We start from the raw sequence: 19,791 nt of genomic DNA, 5'->3' as shown, positions 1-19,791 counted from the left end.
TCAAGAAATAGACTGGGATAATAGGATACCTATATGTCAAAAACAAAACAAAGCAAAGAACATGAACTCTGATCTTTAGCTTGCGTTATATAAAATATTAACACAAAATGGATTATAGGCCTAAATATAAAACCTAAAACCATAAAACTTCTAAGAAAATAAGTCAGTTTGGCTAGAGGATTTGGACTTTTTTTTTTTTTTTTTTCATTCTGCAACTCCATGTGTTCTTCTGAAGTACCTGGATGTAGGGAAAACACACTCCTTTTAGCTAGAGAAGGTAATAACAAAGAACCTAAAAACACTGGAGACAAACTTGTTCTAAATTATAGTCTTGATTAGGACACTCTATATTTACATTCAAATGTAATCTCTAAGGGGGAGCATTCATTTTGATAGTGCCTAAGATAGGACCTTGCAAAAAGTTGGCAATTAATGAGTACATTTCTTGGATAAGGTGAACATTCTATAAACAGTGTCAAAGAAAAATTGTACTGGACAGAGTTAAGCAGGAAAGAAAGACGTTATTCAAGGCTATCGCAACAGGGTAGAGAGATTAAACCCAATTCTGGGGAACAAAAGGCCAGAGGATTTTTAAGCCCTGGGGCAAGCTGATGGAAAAGTACTGGAGGACTTCAGAGGAGGTTGGTCAATGTGTTAGGCCATCTGTGTTTGCTAATTGGAACTTATGGAAGATAGGCTTCTATCCTCCCACAAAGACTGGGAGATAGTGTCCCTATCTTTCTTGATGATTACACTTCAAAGGAATGGCTCCCAGATCCCTGAGAAAGACATTCTTGAGTTGTAAAATGGGCAAAAGGCTAGGAGAAAATTTATATCTCAAAGGGACAGAGAAATAATTTATGATTGAAAGCTTTCTAAAGTACTTGATCTAAGAAAAGGGAGGTCAGAAGTTTATAGTCTTAAAAAAAAAAACTGTTTACAATTTAGTCAAACTGAGGGGAACTTTAAAGGCCTCAGGCCATCTTCGTCAACAGATTACTGGGAATATTACTCAGAAGTCTAGCCTACTTCACCTTTGCTGTTTTTGACAATTGTAGATTTAACTACTCAAAAGAGGATGAAACGATTAACATAAATCCATCATCGTGATGGAAAGCAATAACTTAGAGGATGGGTATATGGTATCTTTTTATATTAAAATACATGCAATTTTACTTATCTTAAGGACCTGAAATACTGCAGCATAATACAATGTAATAGTTCTACTTGAGGCTCATTATTATGATTTTTGATGATTTGGGTTTTGTAATAATGATTATTTTTTCTGACAGCTAAATGGATTCTAATTTTTTGTCCTTTTAATATATCTGACTTTAATTATTCAACACAGTTGGTTTTACTATGAATATATTCAAAAATTATAAAATATTTTATTTTGTGGATTTTTTAATGTATAAAATTACAAATTATATGTTAATCTCAAAATTTTATGCCACATTTTGCTAAATTATCATGTTGAAATTATATATTCTGAAAAGAGTAACTTAAAGTTTTGTTCATTCTTCTAACATAGGGTAGAAGAATAAAAAGTACATACTGCATGTTACTTTCTTTTTTAAATTAATTTTTATTGGAGTATAGTTGCTTTACAATGTTGTGTTAGTTTCTACTGTACAGCAAAATGAATCAGCTATACATAGACATGTATCCCTTCTTTTTTGGGTTTCCTTCCCATTTAGGTCACCACAGTGCATTAAGTAGAGTTCCCTGTGCTATATACATTATGTTCTCATTAGTTGTCTAATAGTACCGATAGTGTATATGTGTTAATCCCAATCTCCCAGTTCCTCCCACCCACCTCCCCTTTCCCCCTTGGTATCCATACATTTGTTCTCTCCATCTGTGTCTCTGTTTCTGCTTTTCAAATAAGATCATCTATACCATTTTTCTAGATTCCACATATATGCGTTAATATACGATATTTGTTTTTCTTTTTCTGACTTATTTCTCTCTCTATGACACTCTCTAGGTACATCTATGTCTCTAAAAATGACCCAATTTCGTTCCTTTCAATGGTTGAGTAAACTGCATGTTACTTTCAAGAAAAACATTCATTTTTTGAAATATTTGCATTCATTAGGTATTGACTGAAAAAAATGCACAGCCTAAAAGTTGAGAATTATGTTTTATTTGGCAGATATACTGAGGACTTAAGCTGGGGAGATAGGCTCTCAGATAGCCCTGAGGGACTATTCTGAAGAGGTAAGGGAGGAGCAAGAATATACAGGAGTTTTTGCCAAAAAGCAAACAAACAAACAAAAAAACCAAAAAACCAGGTAGTTAGAACATGAAAAGATTACTATTAATTAAAGAAACACCAGAAATCTCACGTTCATGAATTTAGTGCTTTTCTATGTATGGGAAGATGCAAGAGAGTCTGAGCTCATTGAAATCCTTCCTTTGACAGGCACCTTAATTATCTAGGTCCAGTGTTCTGCTTTCTCCAACCTGAATCCCCTCAGGGTGTGGGGCCTGCTGCAGTGGCCAATGGCTCCATGGCTGCTCTATTGTTTTTGATATCACAAGCAACATTCTTTGTCCACAGAGGTGAATTTAAGAATTAAGTGATATCATTAATTATAGGAAATGCTGATTATATACAACTTTTATTGTATTATATACAACTTTGCTGTAACTATGGAGGTTATGGTACTTGTGGTAAAAGTGATTTAGAAGGAAGCAGAGAGACCCAAGGCAGTCAAACCCAGGTGATCACCTGAATAAGTAAGAATTATTCCCAAACCCTGTAAAAGACTGGAGAAAAATTTACTAAAGAGGTTGGTGATGGGATAAACATTTATCATTTCCTGAGCTGAAATTTCTGCAAGAGTTCATAGGATCAGTTTGGAATCCTCTTCCACAAGGCAAAAGAAGCTACTATAATGAATTTAAGGATCAAGGCATAACACAATTATTACTTCTTTCATATTCACTTTGCCACAAATTGAAGACAGAAACACAGAGCCTGTGAGCAGCGAGATCCAGGGACAATTTCAGCCTCGCCACTGCCATGGCTCAGGGCCAGCAGGACTCCTCTCCATCCACCACCATCCACTTCTGGCACAAACTTCCAGTCATGGATGAAAACATGCTAGTGCAGAGGCCAAACTGAGCAAGCAAGCTGAGTGATATGTTGACATGGCAGCCTGCATGAAGTCTGTAACTGAGCAAGAAGCCAAATTAATCTTCTCTCTGTAGCTTATGAAAATGTTCTGGAGCCCATAGATCATCTTGGAGGGTTGTCTCAAGTACTGAGAAAATGATGGAAGGTTCCAATGGCTTGAGAATACAGAGAGAAAATTGAAAGTGATCTCCGAGATATCTGCAAATGATTTGCTGTCTCTTTTGGAAAAAAATTCTTCATCCCCAGTGTTTCACAAACCCAGAGCAAAGTCTTCTACTTGAAAATGAAAGGAGACTACTACTGTTACTTGGTCAGTTTACTGCTGGTGATGACAAGAAAGGATTATGGATTAGTCACAGCAAGCCTACCAAGAAGCTTTCTAAGTCAGAAACAGAAAATGCAACCAAAAACATCCTATCGTATTGGGTCTGGGCTGTAAGTTCTCTGTGTTCTATTGTGCGATTCTAAACTTCCTGGAAAAAGCCTGCTCTCTTGCAAAGAGAGCTCTTTCCCCCTCCAGTTTTATTTAAATCTGCAAAGAGAGCTCTTTTCCCCTCCAGTTTTATTTAAATATAATTCACATGTAACACTATATGTGTTAAGGTGTACAACATAAAGCTTTAAAAAATGTATATGTTGCAAAATGATTACCATAGTAAGTTGAGCTAACATCCATCACCTCATGTAATTATAATTTTTTTTTTCCTTGTGATGAGAACTTTTAAGATTTACTGTCTTAGCAACTTTTAAATATACAGTACTGTTAACTATAGTCATCATGTTGTACATTATACCCCAGAACTTATTTATCTTACAACTGGAAGTTTATACCATTTGACCATCCTCACCCAATTATGCCCCCGCCCCCAGCAACCACAATTCTGACTCTGTTTCTATGAGTTTATTTTAGATTTCACATATAAGTGAGGTCATATATTTTTCTTTCTCAGTCTGACTTATTTCAGTTAACATAATGCTCTCAAGGTCCATCCCTGTTTTTGCAAATGGTAGAATTTCCTTCTTTTTAATGGCTGAATAGTATTCCATTGTATATGTATACCACATTTTCTTTACATATTCATCTGTCAATAGACTTAGATTGTTAAGTCAGCTTTTGATGAAGCCATTGCTGAACTTGTTATGTTAAGTAAAGAATCACACAAAGACAACATGCTAACAATGCAGTGACTGAGAGGCAGCTTGACATTGTGAACATTGGATGCCCAAGTGGACAAGGCTGAAGCAGGAGAAGGAGGGGAAAATTAACCAGCCTCCCAACTTTTGTCTATCTCATTCTGAAATTTACACATTTGTTATCCATAGTGCCCCACAAATAGATTTTTTTTATGACAAGTATATGTTAATTTTATTTGAATTTCTATTTTTTCCCGTAAGGTTTTTATGTTTAATGATAGGGGAATAGAGTCAGTTAACATTTAGAAATTTACCTGCTTTTTCCCTTCTCTTTCTTTCTTTTAAATTTTACATTCAGACTTGCTTTGTTTTTTCATTTATTCAGCTCTTGTTTTAACAAGATAATTTATCTTGCTTAAATAAATTTTGTTGTTCTTCATATAGATTTTGAACTTTTGTTACCTTTTCCTAGCTATTTTATCATTTGGCTATTGCCAATTAGATTTTTTTTTAATTGAGATATAATTGACATATGACATTAGTTTCAAGGTGTAAAACATAGGGATTTGATATGTGTATATATTGTAAAATAATTACCAGTGTCTAGTTGACATTCATCACCACATATAATTTTTTTTTCTTGTGATGAGAACTTTTAAGGTCTACTCTCTCAGTAACTTTCAAGTATACAATACGGGCATATCTCGGAGATATTGTGGGTTCAGTTCCAGACCACAGCAGTAAAGTGAACATTACAAAGTGAGTCACATAAATTTTTTGGTTTACCAGGGCATATAAAAGTTATGTTTACACGATACTGTAGTCTATTAAGTGTGCAATAGCATTATGTCTAAAAAAATAATGTACATACCTTAATTAAAACATACTTTATTGCTGAAAATGCTAACCATTATCTGACAATGCAGGATTGCAACAAACCTGCATTTTTATAAAAAATGTAATATCTGTGAAGTGCAATAAATTCAAGTGCAATAGAACAAGGTATGCTTATACCATATTATTAACTATAGTTGCCATGCTGTATATTTTATCCCATGACTTATTTATTTTATAAATGGAAGTTCGTACCTTTTGATGCCCTTCATCCATTTCACCCATCCCCCACCCCCTGTTTCCCCTTTGGAAACCACCAACCTGTTCTCTGTATTTATGCATTCAGTTTTGTTGTTTTTTGTTTTTTAGATTCTACATATAAGTGAGATTGTATGGTATGTCTTTCTCTGACTTATTTCACTTAGCATAATGCCCTCAGGTTCCATCCAGGTTGTTGCAAATGGCAAGATTTCCCTCTTTTTTATAGCTAAATAATATTCCATTGTATATATACATACCATATTTTCTTTGTCCATTCATCCGTTGATGGACACTTAGTTTGCTTCCATGTCTTGACTACTGTAAATAATGCTGCAGTGAATGTGGGGGAGCAGATAACTTTTCAAGTTAGTGTTTTGTTTCCTTTGGATAAATATCCAGAAGTGGAATTTCTAGATCATATGGTAGTTCTATTTCTAATGTTTTGAGGAAACGCCATACTGTTTTCCCTAATAGCTGCACCAATTTACATTCCCACTAACAGAGCACAGGGATTCCCTTTTCTTTATATCCTCATGAACACTTGTTATTTCTTACCTTTTTGATAATAACCATTTTTGTGTGTGTGTGTGTGTGTGTTGGCTGCTTTATTTAAGGGCTGGTGACTGACAGCTATCCTCAACCCAGCCCCTCCCTCCTCTACAAAAGTGGCCAAACATGAAAACAGGCCGCTCTGCCAGGGGGCCTGTGGGGCTGTGGCTTGAATCCCAGGCCACAGGCCTTGGAAGGCATGGAAGGAGGATGGGCAGTCAGTCCAGTTCAAATGGACAAGTGCTGGTGAGGTGGGGGAAGATGCTGGAGAGTCCTGAGGCAGCCTCTGCTGGGCTTGCCCTCACCTAGGATGTCAGGACACAGGTCCCTGGAGGAGCCAAGACCCCAAAGCCAGGGGGGCCAGGTGCCAGAAGAGGGAGCAAGTCAAAGGCTTTTGGAGCCAAGGGAGGCAGTTCAGGACCCTGGAACCCAGCAACACTTCAACACTACCCCATGCCCACGAGGACACCCCCACAGTCACACCTGCAGCCACACACACACTCACACCCACACCCACACCCATGCCAATTCCACATACACACAGGGCTGCAAAGGCCCTGGACCCACACCCTGGACCCTGGAATGTCTCTGGATTGGTACCCAGCAGGTGAGGCTGCCAAGGGGGTGGGTCCTCTGCGTTGCTAGTGATTGGCTGCCTCGCAGGCATCTATCAAATCGCTGTACACGTCCACTGGTTCTGACAGATAAGTGATGGGCGTCTGGAATTCTTCTAGGCACATGGTACAAGAGATGACTCCAGTGTTGTGGGCCTGGTCCATTTTCATGTCACAAGACTTCTCGTGGTTGCAGAAGGGGCAGGTGAACTCGACATCTAGGGAGACTGTCATCTTCTTCTTGGGGGGTGGCTTCTGTTTTGACTTTCTGCGCACCACGTCTGCAGGAGGGCAAACCTGCACTTGCCGACCCTCGTTGCAACAGCCTCGTTCACCCGGGAGACAGTGACTTCCAGCTCCCTGCAGAAGCCGATAACAACCATTTTGACAGGTGTGAGGTGATACCTCATTTTGGTTTTAATTTGCATTTCCCTAATGATTAGTGATGTCAATCACAATTTCATGTATCTGTTGGCCATCTGTATGTCTTCTTTCGAAAAAAGTCTATTCAGATCCCCTGCCCATTTCTTAATCACATTATTTGTCTTTTTTGCTATTGAGTTGTATGAATTCTTTATATATTTTGGATATTAACCCTTTATTGGATATATGATTTGCAAATATTTTTTTTCCCATTCCATTGTTTACCTTTTTATTTTGTTGATGGTTTCCTTTGCTATGCAGATACCTTTTAGTTTGATGTAGTACCACTTGTTTATTCCTGCTTTTGGTATCAAATCCAAAAAATCACCAAGACCTATGTCAAGGAGCTTATAACCTGTTTTCTTATAGGAGTTTTATGGTTCCAGGTCTTATATTCAAGTCTTTAATCCATTTTGAGTTGATTCTTATGTATGGCCTAAAATAGTTGTCCAGTTTCATTCTTTTGCATGTGGCTGTCCAGTTTTCCAAACCCCATTTATTGAAGAGACTGTCCTTTCCCTAGTGCCTATTTTTGGTTCCCTTGCCATAAATTAATTGACTGTATATGTGTGGGTTTATTTCTGGGCTTTCTACTCTGTTCCATGGATTTATGTGTCTGTTTTTATGCCAGTACCATACTGTTTTGAGTAATATAGCTTTGTCATGTAGTTTGAAATTGCAGCACATAATGCCTTTAGCTTTGTTCTCTCTCAAGGTTGCTTTGGCTATTTGGGGTCTTTTGTGGTTCCATAAAATTTTTCAGATTGTTTGTTCTATTTCTGTGAAAAATGCCATTGGAATTTTGATAAAGATTGCATTGAATCTCTAAATTGCTTTGTGTAGTATGGGCATTTTAACAATATTAATTCCTCTAGTACATGAGCATTGAATAGCTTTCCATTTTTTTGTGTTGTCCTCAATTTCTTTCATCAGTGTCTTATAGTTTTTCAAGTACAAGTCTTTTGCCTCCTTGGTTAAATTTACTTCTAGGAATTTCATTCTTTGTGATGCAATTGTAAATGGGATTGTTTTCTTAATTTCTCTTTCTGATAACTTGTTATTATGTAGAGAAATGCAATTGATCTTGTATATTGATTTTGCATCCTGCAACTTTACTGAATTTATTTATTAGTTCTCAAGAGTTTTTTGGTGGAGTCTTTTGGGTTTTCTATATACAATATCATGTCATCTGCAAATAGTTACAGTTTTACTTCTTCCTTTCTAATTTGGATGTCTTACACTTCTTTTTCTTGTTTGATTGTTGTGTCCAGGGCTTCCAATACTGTGTTGAATAAGAATAGTGAGAGTGGGCATCTTTCTCTTGTTTCTAATCTTAGAGGAAAAGCTTTGATGTTAGCTGTGGGCTTGTCATATATGGCTTTTATTATGTTGAGGTATGTTCCCTCTATAACCACTTTGTTGAGAGTTATTTTCATCTTGAGGTGGTCAATAATGGAGATGTGAAATTTTTATACATAGTACTTTTGCTATGTTGTGGCTTTGCAAGGACTTGTGTTAAAACTGCTTCTATGTCTAAGGAAAGAAAACTGCCTGCCTATTGGTTTGTCCTGGTGTGGGATAGGAGATAAAATTGGTTCCTATCAAAGATTTGGTTGTTGTGGGTATTTTAAGATTTGGAGAAATTATAGGACTGTAGTAAAAATAGATCCCCCATGGATGTTATTACCAAACATGTTTGTTTTGCCTGATGCGCAGCAAGCCAAAAGGCTGAGACACTGAGGTTTGTAGCAAAGAGAGAGTTAATTGGTAAGGCATCCAAGTGAGGAGATGGGAGAGCAAGCCTCAAATCTGCCTTCCCTAAGGCAAGGGGCTTGTTGTATTCGTGTATAAAGAATAAAGAAGCAGGGTGGTCTGAGTCACGGGGAGTGTGGGGAGGTTGGGGAAATGTGATTGGAAAAAAGTGCAATAATCATTGTTCTGCACAGGCGTAACTCAGCTACAGACCTCTGCACATTCAAAAGGTCACTGAGTGGACACTCCTGCACATCCAGCTGGTGGGTCAGTGGGCCTATTCAGTCTTAACCAGCTCAGCTGGAACTTGACACAGCTGACTCTCAGCTCAGCTTGTGCTAGACACAGGTGACTCCACATTCCTGAAAAATAACTCAGGCAAACATCTTATAGTTTGGGCTATGTGTTGCTTGGAGGACATATAAGTCTTAAAATGACCTTAATTGGTAAGGGCAGATGAAATGGATTTAAACCAAGATTTCATTACATTTTGAACATGTGTATCTGTGGAGTACAAAATCTCGACATGCACACCTTTGACTACAGCTGCAGAAGTGTTCCTTTAGACAAAGTTGTGATCCAATTTTGTCTAGAGAAGGGCAGAAATTATTCATATTCCATTGTTTGTAAAGTTACCTATTGTTTTCTTTCATTAGTTTGGTAACGCTCATTTTATTTGCATTTAAATATTTTAAGCAACCTAAGAACAAATGTAAAAGTAAAGATGCGTTAAAATGAATTTCTTGATATCCATTATTTCATGGATATCAAGCAGAAAAGTAGAACAAAAGCCCCCAAAAAGCAAAAAATGATTTTTGCTTTTGTGATTTCTTTGAAACTTATCTAACATGCATGTTCTGTGAAAACAGTGAACAGTGGAATAACTTGAGATGGTGGCTAGGTTTATTTAATATTTTATGAAATCTTTATGAACAATCTAAGTATAATTGTTCAGAACATGTGTATTAAGTTGATGTAAGTGGAATAAAAGTTTTATGAATGAAAAAAAAAAAACTAGAAACATGAACTCTCAATTTTTCTTTTACTTTATTCCTCAGTTTAATTTTAATATTAAGGAAGTACATTTTACGTTTTTTGGTGTCAACATTTATCTTAGAAGATGCTTTCATCGTTTTTCTCATGCTTTCAGGTTATTCTTTTGAAACATGACTGATTTTAATATATACTTTCCACCACTCTTTGCATTTGTTGTATTTATCGATTTACAATGCTTTATAAATTTTAGTTATTTGTTCTAACAAAAATAACTTTAGTATTGCTCATATAGGATCCAAAAATTGTCTTATTCGTTGGTGAGGAAATGAACATGTGAATATCCTAGAATATCTTTAAGAAATAAATACTAGAAGATAAAGTCAATAGAAGTTTTAGATCTTTATAAGATATACAGGTCTTTTCTGCTGAAGCCAGAACACTGGTAGTAACAGCAGCAGCTAGAGGGGGCCAAGAGTCCAGTAGGTCAGTGATCTCATTGGGGTCACAGAGTGTTCTAAATCTGGAGTCAGAGTAGAATATGAAGAATCCTGTCCTAAGCATATGAATTTGTAACTAGAAGTGACTGAGTTGCAAAGACTGACTAATTTTGGGCAATAAAGCTAGCATCATTATATTCTGGAAGATAACTTTCTGAAACTATGTTTTAAATATTTAAGTATAGGCATAAGTTTTTTAATTGCACTTTGCTTTATTGTGCTTCGCAGATACTGCATTTTTGACAAATTGAAAATTTGTGGCAATCCTGCATTGTCAGACAATGGTTAGCATTTTTTAGCAATAAAGTATTTTAAAATTAAGGTATGTACACTGCTTTTTAGACAAATTACTATTGCACACTTACTAGACAACAGTATAGTGTAAACATAAGTTTTATATGCACTGGTAAACCAAAAAATTCATGTGACTTGCTTTATTCCAATATTAGCTTTATTGTGGTGGTCTGGAACTGAATTTGCAATGTCTCTAAGTATGCCTGTATTTACTGACTGATTAACAACCTTAGCTTTTATTTTATGAGATGTTGGGGGAAAATCTCTGAGTTGTATTTGAAGAATTTGATCTACTTTAAGAGAAAATTCATACCTTACAGTACATTTTAGTTGGTAGGTAAGATATAAATAAATATCAGAGAGTTTTAATAAATTAAAGGACAGCTTTAACTACAGATTAATATTGAACCTTATAGTAGAAATAATTTTATAATGAAATACTTATATATCTGTGAGAGGCTGAATATACAAATGGAATATGGCCAGGCCATAACTAAAACATAGAACTCTGAACCACATCCTTAGTAGCAACCAGGCAGGGAAGCCAAACCACAACCTCTGTAGCAATCAGCCCCAAAAGGCAAAACTTGATCAATAACTGCCAACTTCCCTAATTTTTGCCCTGCTTCTAACTTCAGACCAACCAGAGGAAATGAAAACATGCTTCCCTAGCCAATCACATAGGGTGCCCTTCTTCTAAGTTAGCCTGTCTCCAGATTCCTCATGCTGACAGCTTCCATTCAGGGTATATCTGAAGCCTTTTCTTTTTTCCCCTTTAAAGCTTTACACTTCCTTTACTGCCTTTAAATCCCTATCAAATGCAAGTGATGGTGATGGACTCTAGTTCTGAATAAAAAGCCTTTGCTTGTTCACATACAGGTGGTCTTCACTTATTTACACAACTGGAAATGTAAATGTATGGAATATTGAGACTTATAAAATCCAAACTATATCATCTAAGATTTTAAAATAACAATTTCAGGGTATAAATTACTTCCACTTAAATAATCTCATGATGGTAAAAATTTGCTGACTCTCAGCTAGAAATTGAGAAGCAGTCAATTCTAATTTACACACTAGCTTTCCAACAATTTCTTGATTTTGAAATATGGATTTTCACATCCACACTTTTAAAAGTAACTGAGATCATCTGAAAGTTATTTTAATATATAATTTATAGTGGTCCTTTGATTCATTGACCCAGGATAATACCTGGTGATTTAAAGTTTTATCCAGAAAAGAATTCTGACTTTCAGTTAGTTGGTAAGGAATATCCAATATTTAGATAAGAAATTCAATTATCTTTTCATAGAAGCCGAGATGATTAGAGTCAGAGAGCCAGAGGCACTATGCTGTTTCATTTTAACGTATACCTAAACCAATTCTGTTTTTAAGTATATATTTTATTTCAAGAAATTGGATCTGCCTTGAGATCCATAAACTCACACTATTGCATTCATATTTATTGCTTTTAAAGTAATTATTGTGCTAACTAATACATTAAGTTTGTTCTGTTAAATATAAGAAGCCCTTAACTTTATAAAAATCTCCCTGGAGTTTTCTCCTGGACTATTATTTAGTTATGTTCAAACACAAATTATAATAGCCAATAACATAAGAATGTTTCTGGAGGGCTTTTAAAGAAGAAAGAAAAATGAAAGAACGCCTGGTAATGTGGATTTCAGTCAGGAAATCCAAGGATTCACTAGTGGTTTTCAACCTTTTCTAGCCTTTGTAATAGTGATAAATACAAACACATACAGTGTTTATTATGGGCCAATTATTGTTCTAAGCACATTATAGGTATGAACTCACTAATCCTTATACCAATTCTAGGAGGTTAGTGTAATAATTCCTTAACACTTCCTTTAGATTTATAATTTTTGTGACCTAAATCAATGGCACTTATATTTTAGATATGAATGTAATTTAAAATTTAAAAGAATGGGAAAGAGTCACAGAGTTTTTTCACCAAGTAAAGTTATAAGAACTACCCACCACCATCAACACAACTACTATCTACTGTCATCATTTTTTCATTGAAAACAAATATTTAACATCAAAACAGTGAGCCTAAACTCAGAGTAAAGAGCACTCTTACTGAAAAAAAAATTTGCTTTATGGAAAGCTCATTTTATTCCTTATATTTGTCAGATGTTTACATGGATCAATAAAAGCTTTATTGACAACCAAAGACAATCTGTGGATTTACTTGAAAAATAAATTAGAAATTTTAAAGGGTCTGACTAGTTGAAGTCAAAAACAGTCAATCCTTTGTGAATGATACTAAAAACAGTCAAATCTCCCAAGTTTTGTGTGAATAAATTATAAATTATAAATTAATTGGCTGGTTGAATTCTTTACTTTTTAATTTTTTTTTTTTTTTTTTGGTCTAATGACTGAAAGCAGTGTGAACAGTAATAGAAAAAAAATAAATCCACACAAAGAAATGAATGCTCATCCATGCTCATTTGTCTGTAAAATTGTGAAATAAATGTGTTTTGCATATTGAGCAGTCAGTTTATTTTCCTCATGCCTGCCATTAAGTTATATGGTTTCTTGATCTGTGAGTTAGCACTTGGTTTTCCAGGGTCCTCTACTTTGACTTTAATGTCACTACATCCTTGGGAATAGTAAGCATCACATTTGAAGCTCCAGGGATTTGGTGCCTGTCTGTAGAGCATACAAAGCATAACAATGTTTTTTTTTCAAGGGTTTAGCTTTCAAGCTGTGTTAATTTGTTATTTGGTTGCCACACTGATTTTTTTTCTTTTATTAATTATATCTTCAGCTCTTTGGTTGGTCTATAATAGGGACATATTGATTATTCTTGTGGGTGAGTAATTGAAGTATAATAGTTCCAAATTCTATATCCAGAAATCAGGAAATAGCTAATAACTTGAATCAGTGTCAAAATGTACATTATTGGTTGAATAGAGTTGGATGATAATTCAACTCTGCAAAGGGATAAATGATCACTTGAGAATAACATAAGTACTGGATTAATGTCTTATTGATTTCTGAAAAAGAATGGAAATGTGGTCATGTTTTCTGCTTTTAAAGAGGATATTTCTTTTGGGGAGGTTATTTTGATCACATTAACACCTTAATCAAAGTAATCAGAAAGTGACATGATTATGTGGCTATCAACTAGCAAACTGTTACTCAAAAATAACTGAAACAATATTGTGAGTGTGACTATGGAAATACCAATTAGGACAAGTGGATATGGTTGGTGATGCATATATAGAGTTCATAGAGGAAAACATCCTAGTAAAAATAGTTTTATACCACATAGCAATATGTTTGATCTCAGATATTTCATTTTATTTGAAAAATTAGTTTAAAATAATTTGTAATAAAACATACTGTAATGGGCTGAATTGTGACCACCCCAACAAAAAAAAGATATGTCCTAACCCTAATGCCCAGTACCTGTGATTGTGAATTTATTTGGAGAAAGGGTCTTCACAGATACAATTAAGTTAAGGGTCCCAAGATGAGAGCATCCTGAATAACCCAGGTGGACCCTAAGTCCAATGAAACATGTCTTTCTTAGAGACACAGGGGATAAAGCCATGTGAAAATGGAGGCAGAGATTGGAATGATGTGTCCACAAACCAAGAAATGCCAGGGAATCCTGCAGCAACCAGAAGCTAGGAGAAAATCATGGACAGATTCTCCCCCAGAACTTCAAGAGTCAGCCAATCCTGCCAGCACTGATTTTGGACTTCTGGCCTCTAGAACTGTGAGAGGATATTTTTTGGTTTTTTAAGCCATCAAAATTGCTGTAATTTGTTGCAGCAGCTCTAATAAACCAATACATACACTTATGCAGAGACTAAAATGTCAGAAAATTGAAAAACTAAAATAGGAAAGTAGTTACATCATATTGATTCAACAAGAGCTAAGTAGAGAATTAACTCTGAGTCATCCCAACTTTTATCTCATATCTATATTAACAAGCTTAAATAAAATTAATTGAATTTGCAACAACTCATGATTTCATGTTACATTCCAAAATCATTAAAGATAGAGGAGTAATACAAATGAATACAGTGAAGTCCAAATTTATAAGCAGAAACTGATTAAAAATGAAAATTAGTTTGGAATCCAACCATTTAAATATCTAGGGAAAATACTTCCTGAAACATAAATATTTAGGGGAAAATCACTTCGGAAACCTTTAAATGCTTAAACAGAACATGAAAGGTATTAACCAAATGTGATATTAATTACTGTGAGATTAAATAGCTAACAGCAGAACAACGATCTTTATGTACAAAGTCTTTCTAGTTTTCAGTCAATTATTGTTTGTATAATTAGTAAACAATTTCATCATCTATGCTATAGTTATTTAAAATCAAGTCAAAAAGAATTCCATCATAGTTTGGGGAAATGTTTTTATGCCTTAAGTTAGGCTGACTCATAAAAAAATGCTCCAAAATTTATCTATTTAGACTTAACCAAATATCTTTTTAAAAGAACAACTAACTGACATAATTTAGGTCATAATCCTCTTAAAAATATTTTAGAAAAGGGTTATGTTGTATTAAAAAAAAAAACTCTATCCAAATTATATAGAATCTGGAGGGTTACTGTCATTGCCAAGTATTATCAGAATAATTGTATTCATATAAATGCCGGAATTTTAAATCCTTCATAAGCTTCACAGAACATAGAGTTCTCACTAAACAAACAAAATATGGCATCAAGCCAAGGGAATGAAGAGAATTGAAATCTCACTTTGGATAAATGCGTAGTTAATTACTGTTGACTGATTAATTCAACCCTTTTATTTCTATTCTAAGCTTTTCTTATTTGATATTAGAATATATAACAAATGGAGTTTCAAGAATATATTTTGAAAGACACTGTGTCAAAGTAAAGGTTATCTCCTGATGAGATTTTTAATTAATTAAAGTTCAATAGAAGTTTAATATGAAAAAAAGTTACTGTAAATTTGTTTGATAATGCTACAATTTGTTCTGATGTGCTACTGAGTAAAACAAGTTTGTAAGGTGATATGAAAATATGTTTTAATAACTGAAGTTTTCTTCATCACCTTGTATTAAGCATATCATGTAAAAGTTTTTAAGTTTTATAAATTTTTATTGCAGATGAAAGTAGGTATTTAGAAAGGGTATTGGAGAGATATGTTTTAATGGTTTATCAGTTTTAGATTTGACTCCTTGTCCTACAACCTACAATACTGAATAAGCTAATCAATGTAATCCCATACTAAATGAAGCAGATTAGGTACTCAATAAATGCTATTTATTATTATTTATTTTTTAAAATTTATTTTATTGAAGTATAGTTGATTTACAATGTTGGATTAGTTTCTGCTATACAACAAAGTGATTCAGTTTTATGTATATATATATATATATTCTCTTCTATATTCTTTTTCATTACGGTTTATTACAGGTTATTGAATATAGTTCCCCACGCTATACAGTAGGACCTTGTTGTTTATCCATTCTATATATAATAGCTTGCATCTGCTAATCCCAAAATCCCAATCCATCCCTTCCCCACTCCCCCTCCCCTTTGGCAACTGCAAGTCTGTCCTCTATGTTTGTGAATCTGTTTCTGTTTCGTAGATAAGTTCACTTGTGTCATATTTTAGATTTCACATATAAGTGATATCATATGGTATTTGTCTTTCTCTTTCTGATTTACTTCACTTAGTGTGATAATCTCTAGGTCCATCCATGTTGCTGCAAATGACATTAATTCATTCTTTTTTAATGGCTTAGTAGTATTCCATTGTATATATATATATATAGCACATCTTCTTTACCCATTAATCTGTCAATGGGTATTTAGGTTTTTTCCATGTCTTGGCTATTGAGAATAGTGTTGCTATGAGCATAAGGGTGCATGTATCTTTTTGAATTATAGTTTTGTATGATTATATGCCCAGGAGTTGGATTGCAGGATCATATGGAACTCTATTTTTAATTTTTGTGAAGAACCTCCATACTGTTCTCCATAGTGGCTGCACCAATTTACATTCCCACCAACAGTGTAGGAGGGTTCCCTTTTCTCCACACCCTCTCCAGCATTTATTATTTATAGACTTTTTAATGATGGTCATTCTGACTGGTGTGAGGTGATTACTCATTGTAGTAGTTTTGATTTGAATAAATGCTATTTCATTTTTTCTTTATTCATCTTTCCTAGATGTTCTAAGTTTTTTGGAGTTGTACCCATTCTCTCCTTTTAATATCTGAAAAAAATTGAAGATATTAGTGGATTTTAATAAACCTATTGATTATTAAAAATATATATCATATCTTTTTAACCTTATTTATTAAGTAGAAAATTGACATGGATTAGAGTTCATGTGTGCTCTTAAGTAGTAGGATAAATAGCTGGGTATTTCTGATATTTACCTGACTGATGTCAACATCAGGGTGGAGACATTTATAAATATCTTTGCCTTAACATTCCTGACCTCTTCAACTCCATTAACCTTCACTTTCATGAAATTTCAACAACCCAGTCCCATGAACACACATTGAATTTTGTTATCTTTTAGAATTGTTATTTTTCAAAATTTTTAGAAACATAGTGGTTTTTTGCCTACCACTTTCACTACTATTCCCCCACTTAATGGAATCTTTGATCTCATGGAGACTCCTAAGTCCTTAATCACCTGACTACTTATTTATAATTATTTTTACTAATTTTGGGCCTTTCCTGCCTTCACTTTCTTCTCATATTCAAGCATATCATATGCTCAATATGAGCCAATGCTGTTTTTATTACAATCAATAGAAGAACAGTTAAGTCTTTTTAAGGCAAAAACATTAATAACTACAGGAAAGGCAAGGTTTAGCTAGTGCTCATGGAGCACTGGAAATGGATGGTTTATTCAATAAATGGTTCTAAAACAATTGGCTAACCAGGTGGGAAAACAAACTAAAATATTAATTTAATTTATATTTTATTTTTTACATGGAAAAACAAATTTATAACTCTAAAAGAAATTACAGAAACATTTTAAAAAATAAAATCAGGGTAGAGAAAAATTTCTTAAAGGACAAAAAGGGAAATATTTAATATATTTCACAACCTTAAATTTTTTTATTTATATATATCTGTACCACAAGAAATATTATAAACTCAGTTCAAAGCAAGCTGTAGATTAAACATTTGTAGTGCATACAAGTGATAAAAAGTTGATAACCAGAGTATGAAAATAATTTCTACAAATCAATAAGAGAAAACAAAAAGAATGGAAAATGGGCTGAAGAATATTGTATCAGTCAGGGTTCAATAGGAGTCATATGGTACATTCAAAAGGGGCTTTGATGAGAGTTCAATACAAGGACTGTTTACAAAGGTAAGGGCATGATTTAGTAAACCAACTAGGAATAGACTAATTCTGTAGGGCCAGCAGAAGAAGAAAGAAAAATGAAGGGGAGAAGAGAGAGTTATCAGAACACAAAAAGAATAAGAGGGTCACCTGACAGGAGCTGTAGCCCTTGGCAAAGGAACACAGCTAACCCACAGCAATCTGCAGGGGGAATGCTAATGGGACAGATATCCAATATCACTCCCTTCCTAATCTCTGAGATTTTTGCTAATGGCTCCGATGGGCAAAGCCAACTGGAAGCCAGAGGGCATGGAAGCCAGCACCTAACTTGCACAATTAAATCTCCAATTAAGGATGTCAAATCTAAGTTTCCAACAGCCTAAATTTTTGCCCAGATGGGTGATAAGAGGGGTTGTGTTACAAATAGGTTTTAAATCAAAGGGACTGATTTGGGTGTATGTCGTTAATAGGGTGTCAGCTTGTTTGCCAATTAAAATTTCCGTGGCTGAGGATATTACAGAGTTCCAGCATTTGCCTATAGGCAAACCCTCCAATTGGACCAGTTACTATGGGCCCTTTGCTTCAGTAGTTAGTTTGTTTGGTGATGGGCAAGCCAGCAAGATCTCTAAGTGTTAGAGATTATATTAACCAAACTGAATGAAATGGAGAGAGAGAGAGAAGAGAGAACTTACCATAAGCTAGTTAGGTTGAGAAATGAAAGGTTATAGAGTGGTGAAAAAGAAAGACATTTTTTCTCATTGACATAGGACACATTTAAGATGTAATAGAGAATGTGTATCCCATATGTAAGCCTTATGAATTTGGTTCATGAAACAGATATTGGCTATTCTGAAAAGCCTTACATTATATTCTGTTTATAAGCCACATCCAGTCTTGCTGCAAATAATGGTGTCAACCATAGATAAATTAGTAAAACTCTTGGATGCACTGCTGATACCATGTTGCCATATTATCACCATGATATGTGATCTAAGTTACTTTTTCCTACTCATCTACCATGGGATCTATAATATGCATTACACACAGTGTTTTGATGCCTGAGAATCTTTCTGAACTTATGGGACTTTGAATGACCTGGACCACTATCCACCCCTGTGATGAAGACTGAGTTTTGTGTGGAAGCACCCAGTTTCAGTAGGGAACAATAATAAAATAGTACCTCATTGGCCAGGTAGTAGTAACTGCCATTGTTTAAAGAAAGCTGCATTATAGTGGAGGTAAACGTACGGCTTCTTAGTTACCTGATTGATATGCATGCCTGTGAACAGTGCACTTAAAACACTTGGAAGACACTTTAGCATCTTAGCGCAAAATCCTTCCATAAAATATTTTTAAAATTATATCTTAACATGATACTCTATAGAGATTATTCCTGTGGCTGATTAATTACGTACTCTTTGGGGGACAGAGGAGCAGTTTCTTTGAATAGTGGTAAGCATGTAAAAATATTAGCTGTGCCTTAAACTTTTCTTTAATTGCTTAGAGTACTATCAGTTTGTGTGACACAGAGGGAAACAAAGCTAGAGATTTGCTTTAAAACAAACAACAAAAACAAATCTTATTCCTCCATGTAATAGGCATAATATGAGCCAGAATTAGCATAAAACTTGCCAACTGCCCTAAGAAGAGAACTTCTCCAGACTATAGTAAAATCAGATTAGAGTAAGTCATTCCATCTGCAGGACTTACTAAAGATATCAGTGGAGATTTCATCTGTTTTGAGAGAGAAAGGGTAGGCTTCTTTCACAGGGTTTCTTATGAGAACCTAGGAGTGTTCTTCAGCCTCTGTTTAAAGTTGGAGATACAATAAAAGAAGAAAAATTAATAATTATGCTACTTAGTGATATGCTAGTTAGTGTTGACACTAGTTAGTGACGATACTAGGGGGTAATAGTATCCCTTAGTTACCCCAATCTCCTCCATGCTATTACAGATATAGAGTGT

General features: G+C 34.7%; 1 protein-coding gene and 1 pseudogene across 1 annotated transcript in view; one reads left to right on the top strand and one right to left on the bottom strand.

The window, feature by feature from the left end:
- The first annotated feature begins 3,097 nt into the window (after positions 1-3,097).
- Positions 3,098-4,411, top strand: LOC118890379 (annotated as a pseudogene).
- A 2,078-nt stretch (positions 4,412-6,489) lies between these two features.
- LOC118889904 (transcription elongation factor 1 homolog) overlaps positions 6,490-19,791 on the bottom strand; it is a 56,845-nt gene continuing 43,543 nt past the window's right edge. Inside the window, exon 2 of the mRNA XM_036842043.1 lies at positions 6,490-6,897. Coding sequence (XP_036697938.1) covers positions 6,565-6,897 — 333 coding nt within the window. The 3' untranslated portion in view covers positions 6,490-6,564. The remainder of the gene's footprint in view (positions 6,898-19,791) is intronic.

Source organism: Balaenoptera musculus, chromosome 2, assembly GCF_009873245.2.
Source record: "Balaenoptera musculus isolate JJ_BM4_2016_0621 chromosome 2, mBalMus1.pri.v3, whole genome shotgun sequence".
Classification (NCBI taxonomy): Eukaryota; Metazoa; Chordata; class Mammalia; order Artiodactyla; family Balaenopteridae; genus Balaenoptera; species Balaenoptera musculus.
This window is presented reverse-complemented; position numbering and strand designations above follow the sequence as displayed.